This window comes from Pelobates fuscus, chromosome 5, assembly GCF_036172605.1.
Source record: "Pelobates fuscus isolate aPelFus1 chromosome 5, aPelFus1.pri, whole genome shotgun sequence".
Taxonomy (NCBI): domain Eukaryota; kingdom Metazoa; phylum Chordata; class Amphibia; order Anura; family Pelobatidae; genus Pelobates; species Pelobates fuscus.
The window spans coordinates 46,024,075-46,041,730 of NC_086321.1; the positions used below are offsets into that span (position 1 = coordinate 46,024,075).

A 17,656-nucleotide genomic window follows, 5' to 3' on the forward strand; every position below is an offset into this window, starting at 1 on the left:
CCTGAACAGGTTAAAGGGTAAAAACTACATTAATGACATTAACTTGGTCATAAAGCACGTTAGAAAAACAAGGATTTTCCGATCAGAAACATATTGTACACAGCCACCTAGTGTTCACATAATGGAAATACAATTTAAATCGGTAACATAAGAAAACAAGCACACATTTATTGCAAACCAAACATTTGATTTTATAAATTTTGCTTTTGATAAATTTTAATCCAAGTATTTCCCTGTTATAAAGCTTTGGCACACAAATGATTAAAGAGGTGCAAGTAAAGTGTGGTAACCTTTGCATAATAATGGTACTTAGCTTATGAGACACCATAGCTCTGGAGTCACTGTCTTTATTCACACCTGAATTACTTATCGTGGTAGGGTCAGCGGAGATAATTACCTTTCCCATGTCAATAAAACAAACACCATTGAGTTGGGTAACAACAACATCCAAACAAGAGGACATGTTTGAAAACTAGGTTAAACTGAATCTGTCTTTCCTGGATAAATATATTTTATGTTATTAATAGTACTCAATCTTGAAGTCTCCATTAATTTTATCGTAGGTAGGGCTGGGCAGTTCGAGGCTGATTGCATAAGGCTGATATGCATTGTGGTGTAAGAGGTTAGAGGTTATAGTTAATTCTGGATTAACATTGATATGGTAGCCAGCCATAATCATAAGGTCCTAGAAAAAACTGAATTAGCTAGTCATTTGGTTTAGTTATGCTGACAAAGGTGCAGGGAGGATAAACGTTAGGTCTATCTAAATTAACTGCAGATAATTATTTTAAAGCTTAAAGGGACACTCCAGGCACCCAGACCGCTTCTGCCCATTGGAGTGGTCTGGGTGCCAACTCCCACTACCCTTAACCCTGCAAGTGTAATTATTGCAGTTTTCGTAAACTGCAATAATTACCTTGCAGGGTTAAGTCCTCCTCTAGTGGCTGTCTGCTAGAGGACACTTCTGTGTTATAACGACGCTGGACATCCTCACGCTATGTGAGTAACTCCAGCATCGTCGAAATCCTCATAGGAAAGCATTGAAAGCGTTATTCAATTCTTTCCTATGGGGAGGTCTAATGCGCGTGCGCGGCATTGCTGACGGCGGGGGAGGAGCGTAGGCGGAGCCTGACCCAGCACCGAGGGATGGGGGGTGGGCGGGAGAGGGGACCTGCAGTGCCAGGAAAACGGTTTGTTTTTCTGGCACTGGAGAGTTCCTTTAACTTTCAAAGTTTGGCACAACATTGCTTATTTTTGAATGGCCCAATGCATTATGTTGGTGTTGCAATTTCTGATAACCAAAGTGCTTCCACTCTGGCGATGCTGACTTTCATTGACAGACCTCCAAATATCAGGAGGTATGTTAAAATAGTCTGCAGTACAACAATGTATGGACAAAGAGAAGTACATGTAAAAAAAATGTTTGGGAAGGTCATCCTACCTTTAGTATATGACAGGATCCTTTAGCCATACACACACACCTTGGGTCAGACAGTGTTTGACAACCAACAGTTATTCTCTATGATCTCCCTGCTTCTGTCCAAATAGTTAATCAGGAAAGATCAGTGAGACAAATTGTCAATTCAACTAAATACTAAAAAGGTAGGTAAGTTTTTCTCTTTTTTATATACATATAAAGCATTTTTTTTTTAAAAAAAAAAATCTATTTAATTTCAAAACTTGATGAAATGATTATTATTATATTAAAAAAAATTGTTGTCCGTTAAAGACATAAACGTTTGTCTATTTCTGTTATTGTTGTAGGAAAACTGTTGTCTGCTTTTAGTTTATTAGAATCTGTGGATTTTCTGACCATGATTTGAATTCAAGCTCTATTCTGATTGTGTAAAGGCACAAGAACCACATTCTAAAACAGATTGAACACATAACTCAAGGTGTCAGCCTTACAGCCAGCCCCAATCTTAACTCTTTGTATTCCAGACACAGAGGAGCAGAGAATTGTGTTTTGTTTAAAGAGGTTTTTTTTTTTTTTTTTTTTTGCACGCAGATAAGGATAAAAGAAAACGAATGCAAAGAACTGTGATTTGGAACCCCAATTAATTAACTTGAAAGAAGTCAATCAGTGAGTAAGTCACTGGAAAAAAAAAGTGCTAAAAAAACAAAAAAAAACAACAGTATTAATGCCCAGTTAGCCTTCAGGAAGTGTCGGATGTTAATATGACTTTTTCAACAATGGACTGCCTGGAGGTTGTTTTCTGATTTTAGTCTGCGATTTGTTTCTGCATAGTACTCTGCCCCAGAGCATTGTGGGTAAGGTCCCCATAGGTGTGTCCATACTGGAACTTGTAACCTAAAGAAGGAACACAAGAATAGAGCTTGTTATTAATATGAACACTAATACAAAAAGAGAAGTCCTGCGCTCACTCCCATCACTACTGGTCCGGCAGCAATGACTACAGTACACATCAGCCCCAATATATAGTAAAAACCAAAGAAAAGAAAAAGTTACCTGCGCTCTCTCCTTAATCCCTATGTATATTTCGACAAATGGAGGTCATTTAGTTGCTCCAATGGCCATTGGAGGGAATGCACGCCTGCCAACGTCAAGGCAGACCCAGTGGTGTATCCTGGTTTTGTGCTGCACTAGGCAGGACAAAACTCAGGCGCCCCCTTCCGCCTGCGCCACCCCCACCCAAACCTTCCCCCCCCCCCCGCCCGCGCCACCCCCACCCCCACCCAACCCTTCCCCCGTCCAGCCTTCTAAATACACACACACACACACACACACACATTCACTGACAGATACGCACACACTCGCTAACAGAAACACACACACTAACAGACACACACACAGACACCCACACACTAACAGACATACACACACACTAACAGACACACACACACTCTAACAGACACACTAACAGACATACACACACACTCACTCACATATTTAACACATTTTAATTTTTTTTATTTAACCCCCCCAGCCTCCTTATCTTTGGGAATGCTGAGGGGATTCCCTGGGGTCCAGTGGTGCTGCTGGGCTCCTGGGGGGGCCGGTCACCCGGCGGGCTGGCTGGTCCTGCGGGCGCGCGAGGGAGCACTCTCCCCTGAGTGCTTCCTCTTCAGCTCCCTCGCGCGCCGCGTACTGATACCTGGTGGTCCAGTGGCTGCTGGGCAGTGCTGGCGGGCGGCTGGCATGGGAGCACTTCCTCTGAGCACTCTGCTCAGCTCCCTCGCGCGCCGAAGAATGAGGCTGGGAGCTTCATTAAATATGACGTCATATTCCGGCTCCGCCTCCCAGCCTCACTCTGCGGCGCACGAGGGAGCGGAGCAGACAGCTCAGAGGAAGTGCTCCCTCGTCAGCCGCCCGCGCCGCCCGCTAGCCCAGCATGTCGGTTAGCCGCAAGGCTAGCAAGGCATTTGCCCTGGAAAATGCCGCCCAAGGCAAATGCCTTGTTTGCCTCGCGGCTAAAACGTCCCTGGGCAGACCCCCTTAAAGTGGGTCCTAAATTTGTCTAAATATACATAGGGATTAAGGAGAGAGTGCAGGTAACTTTTTATTTTCTTATTAATATGAACACTGTTGATTAGACTACATACAGTGGCAGAACTATCGCGGTCGCAGCTGCGACCGGGCACTTAACTCTTGGGGGCCGCATGGCCACCCTGTGGACCACTGCGACCGCGGGTCCCACCAGCTAAGTAATGTGGCCCAGGCCCGCACGGTGTAAATGCCACGGCCGCATTGAAGGGGCTGATCTGGTGGCCCATGCTATGTATTTCCAGGGGGGGTCTATGTATGTGTGTGTGTCTGCATGTGTATCGGTTTGCATGTGTGGGGGGAGAGGGGAACCTATGGGAGGGGGACAGTAGATGTATGGGGGGAGGGTGGTGGGGGTAGACGTACGGGGGCCCCAGGGCAATTTTTGCACCGGGGCCCTGTGGTTTCTAGTTACACCTCTGACTACATAGGAAAACCTCAGTGGAGAGAATGGAATCTTTATAACTTTGAGATAGTTACATAATTACATAGTTACATAGCTGAAAAGAGACTTGCGTCCATCAAGTTCAGCCTTCCTCACATATGCTTTTGCTGTTGATCCAAAAGAAGGCAAAAAACCCAGTCTGAAGCGCTTCCAATTTTGCATCAAACTAGGAAAAAATTCCTTCTTGACCCCAAAATAGCAGTCAGATGTCTCCTTAGATCAAGCAGCTATTAGCCCACTAATTAGGAATTGTATCCCTGTATGTTATGTTTTTTCAAGTATTTATCCAATTGCAATTTAAACATCTGTATAGACTCTGACAAAACCACCTCTTCCGGCAATGAATTCCATATCCTTATTGCTCTTACTGTAAAAAAACCTTTTCTTTGCCTTAGATGAAATCTCCTTTCTTCAAGCCTAAATGTGTGACCTCGTGTTCTATGTATAGCCCTGTTTATGAATAGATTTCCAGAAATTGGTTTGTACTGGCCCCGAATATATTTGTATAATGTTATCATATCCCCTCTAAGGCGCAGTTTTTCCAAACGGAAGAGATTTACATTTTTTAACCTTTCTTCATAACTAAAATGCTACATTCCTTTTATCAATTTTGTAGCTCGTCTCTGCACTTTTTCTAGTGCCATGATATCCTTCTTTAGAACAGGTGCCCAAAATTGCACAGCATATTCAAGGTGTGGTCTTACCAGCGATTTATAAAGAGGCAAAATTATATTTTCATCTCGAGAATTTATGCCCCTATTTATACATGACAAAACCTTACTGGCCTTAGCAACGGCAGATTGACATTGCATATTGCTACCTAATTTGTTGTCTATAACAATTCCCAAATCCTTCTCATGTGTGGTTATCCCTAGTTCACTACCATTTAGGGTGTAAATTGCTTGTGCATTCTTAACCCCGAAGTGCATAACTTTGCATTTTTCTACGTTAAATTTCATCTGCCAAATGAGATGACAAACACTAGAAACACACAAAACTTTTGAGATTATTTAAAACCAGCCAAACTCAATTTTTAACATTATTTGAAACAGAAGGTCTACTAAGGCTCTAATGGGGATTATTCAATGAACAGTGAGTTATGGTTAAATTATGTAATTCATGCAAAACGGAGTCAGAAATCACCAAGTTAGAAACAAATTACAGTACCGGGTAAAATACAAATAAATGGGGTACAGATCTTAACCTGGTACGTGTCCAGTATATCGGGGCAGCAAGCCCAGTTCCTCTAGGTAGATGTGGCTCTGGTCAGAGCGAACTTTGTTCTTTTCTTTGGGTTCTTGGAGTTCACTCAGTCTCATGTTCTCCTTTGAAATCATGTGCCCAAACTCCACAATGGCTTTGTTGGTGGAGATTGGATATCCGGTGCCAATGAGGAAACGCGAACGAGGGACATATCCCATGTAACCTTCAGAACAGTAGATAAGAGTATCAGAAGTAACTAACATTAAAATATGCTTAAACACCTAAGTCTAAAAGACTTAGTCTTAGACGAAGCTTGCCTACCAATGATTATTTTGGAGGGTGACTGTTCATCTCTAAGGTAGTCTGTAACTCGCCCACTATCTAGGTGGCATAATCAAGGTGCTGTGATTTTAGTAGGCCATACAGAGCAAGAACGGACATAGGGCAGCTAGCATGATGGCGAGGCTGCAATCAATATCTAGAATAGGATAATATGTTGTGGAAAATAATTTAAGAGTGTTAACATGGCCTCCAAAGATCTAACATCAAGGGCATGCATTAATAAGAGTAGGCAACCTTCGGCACTCCAGGTGTTGTGGACTACATTTCCCATAATGCTCTTAACAGCCTTAAGGAAGCTGTACTCCACAATATCTAGAGTGCCGAAGCTTGCCTACCACTGATTATTTTGGAGGGTGACTGTTCATCTCAAAGGCAGCCTGTAACTTGCCTACTATCTAGGTGGCATAATCAAGTTGCTGTGAGTTTAGTAGGCCATGGGTTGCTGTAAATTGAAGAAATGGAACAGCAAAAGCATTTTCTACACATTTCCAGCCATAAAGGGAATTTAGATATGCTGAGCATATCTGCATAACAAACATCTAAGTCTTGGGATTAGGAATGAGTCCAGAAAAACAACAGGGGTTTAGATTTGTATCGGGGCCTCACTTTCTCGATCATGGCCCAGGTTGTCAGCTAGAACATGTGGGACAACCAAGTAATTAATGTACCGTCTTAAACCAGGTGGATATTGCTCACCGAGAACAGACTCAGATTCTCACCTGAAATGAAATACTTGTGGGGGTTTTCGTCTTCCATGTAGTAGGGAGATATCTGTGACTCGAATGCAGCGGAAGAATGGAATTGGGCCGGTTCTTTACACAAAACTGGGAGTGGAGTCCTGTACTTGGATTTGAGGAGCTGAAAATATAGAAGAAATAGAGGATTGGATCACCGTTTCTAGAATCAAGTCCTGAGTGTGAGGTAGTTTACATTTTACAGATTATTTTACATATACCCATACCACCCAACTGACACATTCACCGCTAGATGAGACTGAAACACTTGAAAAGAGTTTTGTAAAACCATCCACAGAGGGCACACTTCCTCCCCTGGCTGTGACTCACCGAGCGTCCATAAAAGAAGGTTTCATGTTTACAGCACAATGTGTATAAGTTATACGTTAGAAGTTTGTATCACCTGCCTACATTTCATTAGGGTGTGCAGAAAGTCAGGATAGTTTAAAACATACACAAACAACACACAGACAGCACACACCACACATTGCATTCAGCCAGCACACAACATACAAAAATAAGTCCCACGCTCAAACTCCCACTACTCCTGGTTGGCAGCAATGACTATAGTATACATCAGCCCCAATACATACAATAAAAATACAAATAAAAGAGTTACTTGCGCACTATCCCAAATCCATATGCACATTTAAATAACTATATACACCAAAACCACTTCAGTTCCTTGAAGTGATCCGGGTGCAGTGTCCCAGGCCCCAAACCAACACTGAGGGACATCTGTGCTGTAATCAGGAAAGTTTTAGAAGGGTTTTTTTAATCCCTTCTGCACCACGGGAGTTTCCCTTTAAGTGTAAGCTCACCTGCCACGTCAAGGTTAACAATTCCCCTTGCTTCTTTCAGCATTAGGTAACAAAAATCTCTCATGAGACAGAGAGGGGAATTTTTCCAAACCCCTATATACCTAATAACCCTTAATAGGGAGCACATGGGCAGCAGCCTTGTTTATTAATACACTGAAAAGTTGGCAAGACTATGGGACCCCTATGCTCGCGGGGCCCCCGAGTAACTGTCCAGCATGCCCATGTTTTACTATAGCCATGACTGTAGTGTGTGGTGGGAATAGAGGCTGAATGAAGAATGTTTGAGGCTGGTTGGTAACAGACAGAGACAGAGTCACACTTGCTCACTGCAGGTAGCAGTGGGCCCCGACCAACAACCTTCTCTTTTCAAGCTCACCTCTCTACATTAGCTCCGCTGTACTCCTTACAAACAAAATCACTCCCCTGAAGTCCCACAGGAATGAATAGACGAGTCACATAACACAATGCTATTCTAACTCGAGTCCCAGTTGTACCAATTACAGGGGGGGAGAACAGGTGCAATGAAATTAGTAAAATCATATTAAAAAATGTACTTTGTTTATTTGACATGTATTAATGAATCTACTTTTTTTAAAAGGGCTCTGGCTAGATTAGGGCGTGCCTGGGCACAACCTGCACACCCTGTGTGCATGCCTATCTTGCCTGCTCTGTTAATGAACTTTAATCACACACAAGAGTCTGTTACAGGCTCTAGCTGGCTATTAACAGAGTTCAATTTAAAGTTCAATTTTGCAAAGCAGGAGATAAAAACTTCTAAAGTAAATTACCATCTGATTGTAAATGTAGCTATAGCTGCAAGGACAGAAACAAAAGTGAATTGACTTCTACATAGCCAACAAGCTGCAGGAAATTAATCTATACACCAAAACTGCATAATTAAGCTAAAGTTGTTTTGGTGACCATGCTGTCCCTTTGCACCCAGACCACTTCATCTAACTGAAGTGGTCTGGGTGCAGTGTCCCTGTTCCCTTAGCCCTGTAATGTAAAACACTGCAGTTTCAGAAAAACTGCAATGTTTGTATTGCAGGGTTAAGACTGCATCTAGCATTTCCTGCTGTATCACAGAGTTGAACTTTAATGTTCAACGTCTTCAAATCCCCCATAGGAAAACATTGAGTCATTACTTTCCTATGGGCAAGGCTTAGTGTGCACGCGCATGCCTTCAGAGGAGGGCCAACCCAGTGTCGAGGGACCTCAGTAATGGAATCAGGCCAGTGTTTAAAGGGCTGTTTAACCTTTCATGGTTTTGGTGGTCACGGAGGCAGAGGGACACTTTAGTGCTAAGAATAGAGTATTTCTTACACTATAGTGTTTCTTTAACTCCTAAAGGCAGAGAATTGAGCAGTGAGACTGCAAGGGCATGATCTGTACACCAAATCCACTTATTAAGATAAAGTTGTTTTTGGTTCTTAGTGTGTACATTTAAGTATGAAGTACTATATATAAAAAATACCCCTTTCTGTCTCATTAGAGATCTTTGCCAGAAGCTCAAGGAAGCAAGGATGAATGGTTAGAGTTAGGACCCACCTGAGAAATGTGCCTTGATGTGGCAGGTGGGATTCCCTCTCATGGCCATTGGAGGTAACTAAAAACCTTCATTTGTTTAAATATACATAGGGATTTGGGAAAGAGCGCAGGTAACTTTTTTTCTTTGGTTTTTACTATATGCATTTGGGCTGATGTGTACTATGGTCATTACTGCCGCTCAGGAGTAATGGGAGTTTGAGCGCAGGACTGTTTTTTTTGTATCTGTTTAGGTTACTGACCTGCTTTTAGGACTCAGTATGAGTGTGTGGTACTAACCTGCTTCTCATAAACCTTGTGAATCACTAACCTAACTCTTGTACTTGGGGTGAGGCACTCACCTTCTTCTCATAATCAGTATGAGGCTGCTCTTGACCGGTCTGAAGATTATACAGCACAGTCTGCTCCTGTCGCTGATTTTCGCTCTTGAGCTGGTCTCTCTGGAAGTCAGCCACGGCATCCTTACTGGTTTCTGTGTAAGTCTTTGCAAAGAAGTTCTGAGACTTGGGAACGAATCCTGGGGACAATCAGATCAATAAACAACATATACATTAATAAGGCTGGCTTGAACTCTATATATGCCTTTATCAGTAGAGAAAGATGGTATAGAAGTCATGTTGTTGTTTTTTTTTTTTTAAACAGCAGTTGTTCAGCAGCTTTAACTCAAAGAATCACATCACCTACTACTGCTTTACCACAAAATTTACCACCTCCTTGGTTGAGGTCATCAGAAGTAACAATCTCAGCCAATCCAATTCTTTCTTGTAGGAAAGCATTTTTATTGGCTCTGATCATCATTTCTGATGATGTCAGCCAAGGAGGCAGATCAGGGGCAGAGCCAGCACTAACATGCTGGAATAAAAGGTAAGATTTTACTATATTTACATGGGCAGGGAGAGGGGGGGCTACCCGGGCTAGATATTGTTTTTAACACTATAGGGTCAGGTATACATGTTTGTGTTCCTGACCCTATAGTGTTCCTTTAAGTGCAATTGATAGATTTGGTCTCATATATAAGCTGTGCATGGCAAAACTATCCTCAGTGCATATTCACCCCTGATGAGTATGCCATGGACCAAAAGTGCATGGTTAGTAGTGTAGGACTTAAATTTCTAAGTACTGATTCTGTCTTTCTTCACAATCACTGATCTCTTAATGGATGAGCTAAACATGTCATCAGAATTCTATTTTTAAGCAATAGGAAAGAGATTTGAAATCGGCAAAAACCACAGTGTGAGTTTGAGGTCAAATGCACTTAAAGCGGCACGGTCACAACTCCCCCTCTCCAAAATGAGTATATTATAAATATAAAATCCTCAGATTGACTGTGTTGGAATTTCACTGAAATTAAAATCCAGTCAATAGATATACTGAGACAACGTAGGGACTACTTTGTCTTAGTATTTTTCCTATGGTTGACAAAAAGGTGGAGCTACCTTTTGTTAAGCCTTGTCAAGCCTTTAGCCGTCACTAGTGGCGACTGAGAAAATGTTTTGTCAATGATCCCGCTGTCTTGCAGGAGGATAGACCTTGGCTCCTGGCAGGTGAAGTGTCAGGAGCTGATGAGGACTCGTGGAAACAATGGCAGCTGCCACAAGAGACAGGTTCAGGTAAGTATAACTCACCCTCCCCTGTACCTCTTGGCCACCAGATTGTCAGCTTAAATGGTCATTGTCAGGGGTCTTTGCAGGTTATGCAAAGACCCCAGATGGTGACAGAGCCACCTTAAGTTATATTGGTGCCCAAAGTGTTACTTTAAGGCTTGTAAACATAGAAACATAGACTCTAAACATAGGACTCAGGAATCACCAAACTGCCCTGAAAATAGGCCCACAAATCCTCAGACCCAGATGCGTGTTTTCTAACCCCCATCACTTCTCTCAAGAAAAATATATAACAAAAATATGACCATCGTAAGAGCCAAGAACTCAAGATATGAGCTGCTGGTGACCCAGATAAAGGACTGCCTCATGCCCACCATGACCATAGGCAATAGGGAGCATGTAGTCTGTACCAGCTGCAAGAGCAGACCACACACTCCCCACTGGACCACCAGGGATATTATGGGAGCCCAAGGTGGACCACCAGGGATTAATGGATTATATCACATCCATGCAAAAACGTAAGCAGGAAGTGGGCAAATATAGTGAACATATCTGGACCGGACTCACATAGATAATCATTTAAATCGTAATTAGGACTGGCACTGCTTGACAATTATACCTTGCTTGCATCATGTTTCAATTTCACACTCTGAGCAAAGGATATACTCAGCGATGGATTCCCTGTGGAATTAATAGAATTTCTCAGCCTCTTATGAGCTGGCCCATGTACAATTTAAACATCAGGCTTCTGTGAAAATTAGACACGATGGCTTTCTACCTAGTTTATACTGGAGTGCTTTCCTATTTGCCATTAGACCATTAAGTAGGTAAATCATCTGTGACAGATTATGCTAGATATGCAGAGTCTGTAACATTCAAAGCCTTCTTCTAGAGAAGTTCATCTCAGAGCAGGTATTTCAGCTAATTAGGCAGAATGGTCTCCTGCCAACATCGGTCAACTACCCCTGCATCAGCAGATGTATCATCCTCTGGACAATTTGCAGTAATTGCGGTACCGTCAGTGCACAAAAGAATGAAAATTAATCAGATGTTCACTACGTTACCATGCTAAGTAACCATGTGTGAGTAAACTGTGGAGTAGTTAAGCTATCCAACACTGGCAAAGTATGTCACGTGCAAAATTAAATTATAGTTTTTCCCCAGAGTTGTAGGATCTAATGTATGCAGCGTTTGTGTATTAATAATTGTGTATTATGATAAACACAGTCACAGCATTTTCAGACTTTGTGTCTATACGATGAGTGATTACAGCTCTAAGGAAACGGTTTGCAGAGTGTTCCCTGACATTGCCCATTTAAGAGGTGTTTTGGAATTCCGTTCTGATTCATTCTCTGTGAATGTATTATGCAGCAGCGATATGAGGGGCAACAAATCCTGTCTACAACTCAATGATTCTGAGCCAATTCTTCCTTCTTATGACTAGCATAAAGACCCCCTACCTGAATTAGTATTGTAAAATCCCAAAAATGAGACATAGTTGGCTACAAAATAAATAAAATATTCGGTTAAGATCGTATTGTCCAGAAGCTGAATGAAAGTGAATGCACACCAGGCTGACTGCCAATCAAGCAGACTGGTTCCCTGTTCAAGCACTCCACACATGGTCCTAGTGCTCTGAGCCATGAGTAAGAGCATCTAATGAGACTCTCACGTGAGAGTCTCATTAGATGCTCTTGCTCTTGGCGTACCTACTATGGAACCCCTGCAGTTGTTGGGTAACCAGCAGGAAGGGAGCGCTGTGCTGCTCCCCTCCTGCCGCTGTGCGTAGTTGCGGCCGAGCGGTCTGACAGGAAGTGCTCACTGAGAGAGCAGTTCTTGTCAGTCGGGTACCTCGTTAGTGAGCAGACACAGGAAGGAAGGGGAGAGAGACACACAAAGGGGGTGTGGGGAGGAAGGAATGGAACACATGGAGGGGCTGCAAGCGAGGGAATAAGACACATGGAGGGGCTGGGTCGAGGAAATCAGACACATGGAGGGGCTGCAGGTGAGGGAATGAGAAACATGGAGGGGTTGGGTCGAGGGAATGAGAAACATGGAGGGGCTGGGGGTGGTGGAACGAGACACATGGGGTGGGGGGGTGCAGGGCAATTTATGCACCGGGGCCCGGTGTTTTCTAGTTAAGTCTCTGGTTTGGTGCATCTATTACAAAGTAAAATTTCTGGTGGCAATAATTAATTATATACATCATGATCACTCTGAACCACTACACAACTGCACTGTTTTCTTTTTCTGAAAAACACGTCTATATATTAATTTGTGCATGTGTGTGCATGGAATTGTATGTGTGGACATTTTCTTAGGTCATGCGTTCTAAGTGTACATTTTGCCAGCTCTGTATAACTGGGTGACGTAGTCGGATGTATTAATACCTGTATATCCTGGGATCAAGCTACGGCTGAGTTTCTTATCTCCCATGCGTCTTCTCCTGATTAACTTCTCAGGATGATCCCAATTATTGTCCGTCCGGGAAGGTGGAAAGGCACATGATTGGAGAACTAACTGTCCCGCGTGCCTGATATCAGGATTAGTCAGTAACTGAGACGTGAGTTTTCCATAGGTTTTCCCCTGGCTGTACTTGTACTGAGGGCAGAAGCCACTATACCTGTATTGGGAAGACAAAGTGTGTAAGTAATTAAGATTAAGGGAACAATATATGATAAACAAAAATGTATGTACAGATTGTACCTAAAGGTAAATATAATAAATATTAAACATATTTTAAGTACATAACAAACACCTCTACATATTACAGTTACTTATATAGCACCAACATATTCCGCAGTGCTGTACAATTGGTGAAAAAAGACAAACATGTAATTCTAACAAAACAAGTATGAAGAGGGCCCTGGCCAGAGGAGCTCACAATCTATTAGGTACAGTTAGTTTGATTACACCTATGTATTTGAATGCAATGATGGTTATCAATATATGGGAAATATAGTGTAATGTTTATTATGTTGAATGATATTCCATCCTTAATAAACACTACAAAGAGTTAAACAAGGAATCAATTAATTAGGGAATTGTGAACAGTTCACAGTGAAAATGCACATTTGCACATAATAGAAGATAATAGTGAATCTGTAACAACAGCCATATTGGAGATTTTTCCAGTTTGTCTGTTTGATCTAAATGTGATTAATTATAGCCAGATTTGATTAGTTATTATTGTTTTCACTATCCAGTATATCACCCACCTTTACTGACCATAAGCAGCATGTATGGACTTTTAAGAACTCAAAATATGGTCCGAAAACTGAACACTTCAACAAAGAGAAACGCAATAAGAGAAGTTGCTGTAAAAAGTTATTTTTATTTATCCATAATTCTATCCAAAATGTAAATAAATATGGATGTCAAGTCAGTAATACAAAAAATTAATATATAAATATACTGACTACCTATAAGAGGGGGTATATCAACAGCTGCACTGGACTGTTAGAATTGTTAAACTTATGCCCCCCTCCTCCACCCCAGGCGGGGGGGGGGGGGGGGGGGAGAAACTGCAGCAGGGGGAACTGCCTGGGACGCCAGGCAAGACCCACATCGCGATCGCTGGTGGGGGATCGCCAGCGATCAGGTAATCGGATATTTGGGATCGGAGGTGACAGGTACGTCTGCGGTCGTTAACAACCGTTTTTTGTTGGGAAGGGGTTAAGTGAAACTATCGAGGTGTTACAGTGGCTTCTATGTAATTTGTTGTGTTATGATTAATATTATTGGTATTTATATAGCGCCAACCTATTCCGCAGTGCTTTACAATATTATGAAAGCGGAAAATGTTACAATAAATGAGACAATTGCAAAATGTTACAGGAACAATAGGTAGATGAGGAGCCTGCTCAGAGCTTACAGTCAAGAGATACAATCCTCAAGGGCCTTAGTTATAGTGTGTGTGACTTGTTGCTGTGGAGACTGGTACACACAAAGACAAGGCTTGCAGCCAGAAAGACAATGTATCCTGAGATATTTACAGAGCAACATACAAACACACATAGCTAGTAACCTACCACACCTGCAGCCTGCTCCCCCTCTTCATTGAAAGATAACCGGATCAATTACCTTTGGTCCTGTCCCTGCCTGGGAAGATATCAGGTGATATTCACTGTATGACCAACCTGATATGTTTGTTTTCCCTTTTCTTGGTTTAAGTTGTCGTTTTACCAGCCACTGACTGCATTATATTGTCATGGAATATAAGCCTCCCAGCTAATCAGTGAGGAGATGTGGAACATGAGATGTTTAAAAGCCATTATTAATGCCCTGGGGAAACATGAATTATGCAGCTCGAGCTAGAACAGTTCCTATCGATAACTGCTTCCAGATACATTGTAACAAGGTGGGGGAATGTGTCCCTCCATCAAGGGCCAGTAAGACGTACATCATGCACATGTCCTCTCACTGCTCCCTGCTCTAATTCGAAAAAGAACATTTTTAAAGGGGGATTCCTGACCACTCAGTATAAATTAAACTCTCGAGTTTACTTTGCTATAAGAAAACCAGCGAGTATCCTCAGCAAAAGTGTCTGTCACTTTAAGAGCACTAACATTGCACACATTTACTTACCTACAGGAACACGTTTTATCCTCAGCAAAAGTGTCTGTCACTTTAAGAGCACTAACATTGCACATATTTACTTACCTAGAGGAACACGTTTTATCCTCAGCAAAAGTGTCTGTCACTTTAAGAGCACTAGCATTGCACACATTTACTTACCTACAGGAACACGTTGGGTAGATCCAAGAGGGGTGTTAAAATCATGGCCCTTTGTTAGGAAGGCTGGTACTCAGTGGCTACTACACGTATATACCTCATTATTAATTCAACTTTTTAGAGACTGTATCATAGACTCGTAGTGAAATCAAGCCATTATTTTAATGTATGTATTCTTACTATCAGTAAATATTGTGTCAGTGTGTTAGATGCATTGGAATAATATTCTCTGGATGTGATGTGGTTTACCAGCAAAACCAATGTAAACTATTTACCTCGAGGCACTTTGAGAAAAGCTCACCTAATCTCATGTTATAGGAAAATCAGGCCCCTGTGCCACTTGGAATCTGGGGACAAAGGAGGCATTTTCAAAGCCCTAGCATTCTTGAGAGTCCTACAGCAAATGCCAATGTGTGCCCCAGGAAGGTGGCATTGCACATCTTCACATTCTCAGTCTGTCATGGTGGCTTGGTAACCTATAGGCAAAGGTAATTCCTCCCCTCCTCCCGCAGAATAGCGAAACTTGTGTCACAAATCAGGACTGTCTCGCATGATCAGGGATTATTGGTATGTGTGTCTGATGCTTAAGATTTGTAAAGTCTGGTAGCAATGAGCGGGGATACTGCATACATGTGTTTAATGGTATGTAACCCTCTGTTAATCACCCACTCCAATCGGATCAGTCAACCAACCCCTAAAGCATGATTTATTTAATGTTAATGTCTTAAAAATGAACTGGGATTGAGGAATCCATCTGAAAATTGGCTCATTTCATTAGACACGATCCTTTTTAAATGTATGTAATCAAGAACATTGAATGGGTGTTTATAAAACATACAATATGTGGGTGTGTTAGTACATTCTAACAAGCCTGCTAGCTGATGGAACTTCACCTGCAGCAAAATGGAAATGTTTTTACAAAGTGAGCATCATTCTTATCTCTGTCATACTCTCAGTATACATACTATCAAGTGCAGTGTTTAAAATGTAGTATTTCATTTTAAATGTTAATTTCACCTAATAAATAAACAAGCACTATTAAATAATAGGTAAACACCTGAGATATAGTGAACCCATTTGAAAAGCACCTTGCTTACCTATATAAGCCATCTCACAACCAAATTCCACTTACCCTGGGATATAATGGGGATCTGGTGTCATCAGCTGGGGGCTGAGCTTTGGGGGGAATGTCGAGGCCATTTTTTGCACCTGTCCTGGAGGTCACCAGTCACCCTGCCTCCCCTCCTCTGTCTCCTGGGCCTGTGTCTATGTGTCAGTGTGTGTGTCACTGTTGTTAGTGATAGGGAGACAATTGTTTGGTTGAGCAGTGGCTGGGATCCCAGGGAGAAGAGGAGGGGCAGAGAGACACAGACAGACCAGTTCTGCCTATGCAACATCCATTGTCACCAGGGCACATTGAAATACCAGTCACAGAGACATAATAATCACTAAGACAGACACACAGACTCTGCAACAGAAAAAAGAAACAAAATGATACACTTTAAAGGTTTTTATCCACACCAGTCACCTATATTGTTACATAGTGCCTACAATGGGCACATTCCTTTACAAATCTGAGAGACAAGGGGAGGCAAGGAAGGCTATTGGCACAGTGAGGATATGGTTCTCTGTACCAAAGAGCATGCAATCTAAATTAAAAATATTGTGTTCGATAATAATTACTGACAATCAGTTCAATTCTATATTTTAAAGAAATATGAAAACACGATATATACTCTAATATAATGTTATTATTAAAAGGTTACTACAACCCTTTTGTTTGCAAATGTTTTTTTTCTATATAGGGTCCTATTGCTCTATAAGGTTTCAGGGGTGAGCAATATAGATCTTGTAAATATTTAAAATGGAAAAAAAAAAGCAGCTATGTATATAAAATTAAAATGGATCGGATTTTTTGTTCCAGCACATCCTGCAGATGCTCAATCAGATCTTGAAAATTTGGAGGCCAAGGCAGCACCTTGAACTCTTTGTCATGTTTCTCAAACCATTCCTGAACAATTTGTGCAGTGTGGCCAGGGCCGGCCTGTCCATAGAAGAAGGTGGCTTTAACAGGTGTCTGCCATTAGGGACCCGGTCTGCCTCTGCTGCATGCATAGCACATATATACAGTATCTCACAAAAGTGAGTACACCCCTCACATTTTTATAAATATTTGCTACTCTGCTACAATGTAACGTAGTAAGTGTACAGCCTGTATAACAGTGTAAATTTGCTGTCCCCTCAAAATAACTCAACACACAGCCATTAATGTCTATACCAGTACTGCCATCATGGTACACCATTGCCATGAAAGGGTGTATGTGGTCTGCAACAATCTCTAGGTAGGTGGTACGTGTCAAAGTAACCTCCACATAAATGCCAGAACCCAAGGTTTCCCCGCAGAACATTGGACAGACCATAACACTGCCTCCGCCAGCCTACCTTGAATAGGGAAGCATCTGCAAGGTGAGAGGCAGTGACCAAACAAAGGCAAAGACAGAAGGATAGGGAGAGGCGTATTTCCAGATCTTAACGTAAAGAAGGAACGAGGAAGTAATAGGACTAAACTAAGAGAAAGACTACAGTCCAGGAGAGGAACAAAAAAAGATAACATATACGATACCTGACAAACGCAAGGGTCAGGAGCATGAAAAAAGCAATGTCAGGAACAAGCCAGGAAATGGTACATGGGAAGGGAAGTCAGACACCACAGGAACTGGTAC

The 17,656-nt window shown here is 42.0% G+C and overlaps 1 protein-coding gene across 1 annotated transcript; it reads right to left on the bottom strand.

The window, feature by feature from the left end:
* Positions 1 to 1,711: 1,711 nt before the first annotated feature.
* On the bottom strand, positions 1,712 to 16,286 carry CIMIP2B (ciliary microtubule inner protein 2B). The gene is made up of 6 exons (XM_063456790.1): positions 16,066 to 16,286; positions 12,590 to 12,822; positions 8,937 to 9,112; positions 6,215 to 6,353; positions 5,155 to 5,376; positions 1,712 to 2,311 (listed from the first exon to the last, which is right to left on the bottom strand). The coding sequence occupies exons 1-6, from the start codon at positions 16,131 to 16,133 to the stop codon at positions 2,223 to 2,225; spliced, it is 927 nt and encodes a 308-aa protein (XP_063312860.1). The 5' UTR covers positions 16,134 to 16,286; the 3' UTR covers positions 1,712 to 2,222.
* Positions 16,287 to 17,656: the final 1,370 nt, after the last annotated feature.

Excerpts from the sequence above, each read along its gene's own strand:
- CIMIP2B (XM_063456790.1), bottom strand. The coding sequence starts at position 16,133 with ATGGCCTCGACATTCCCCCCAAAGCTCAGCCCCCAGCTGATGACACCA. Across the intron at positions 12,823-16,065 it reads GATCCCCATTATATCCCAGG|GTATAGTGGCTTCTGCCCTC; the intron begins GTAAGTGGAATT and ends TTCCCAATACAG. Across the intron at positions 6,354-8,936 it reads ATACTGATTATGAGAAGAAG|CTCCTCAAATCCAAGTACAG; the intron begins GTGAGTGCCTCA and ends CTATATTTTCAG.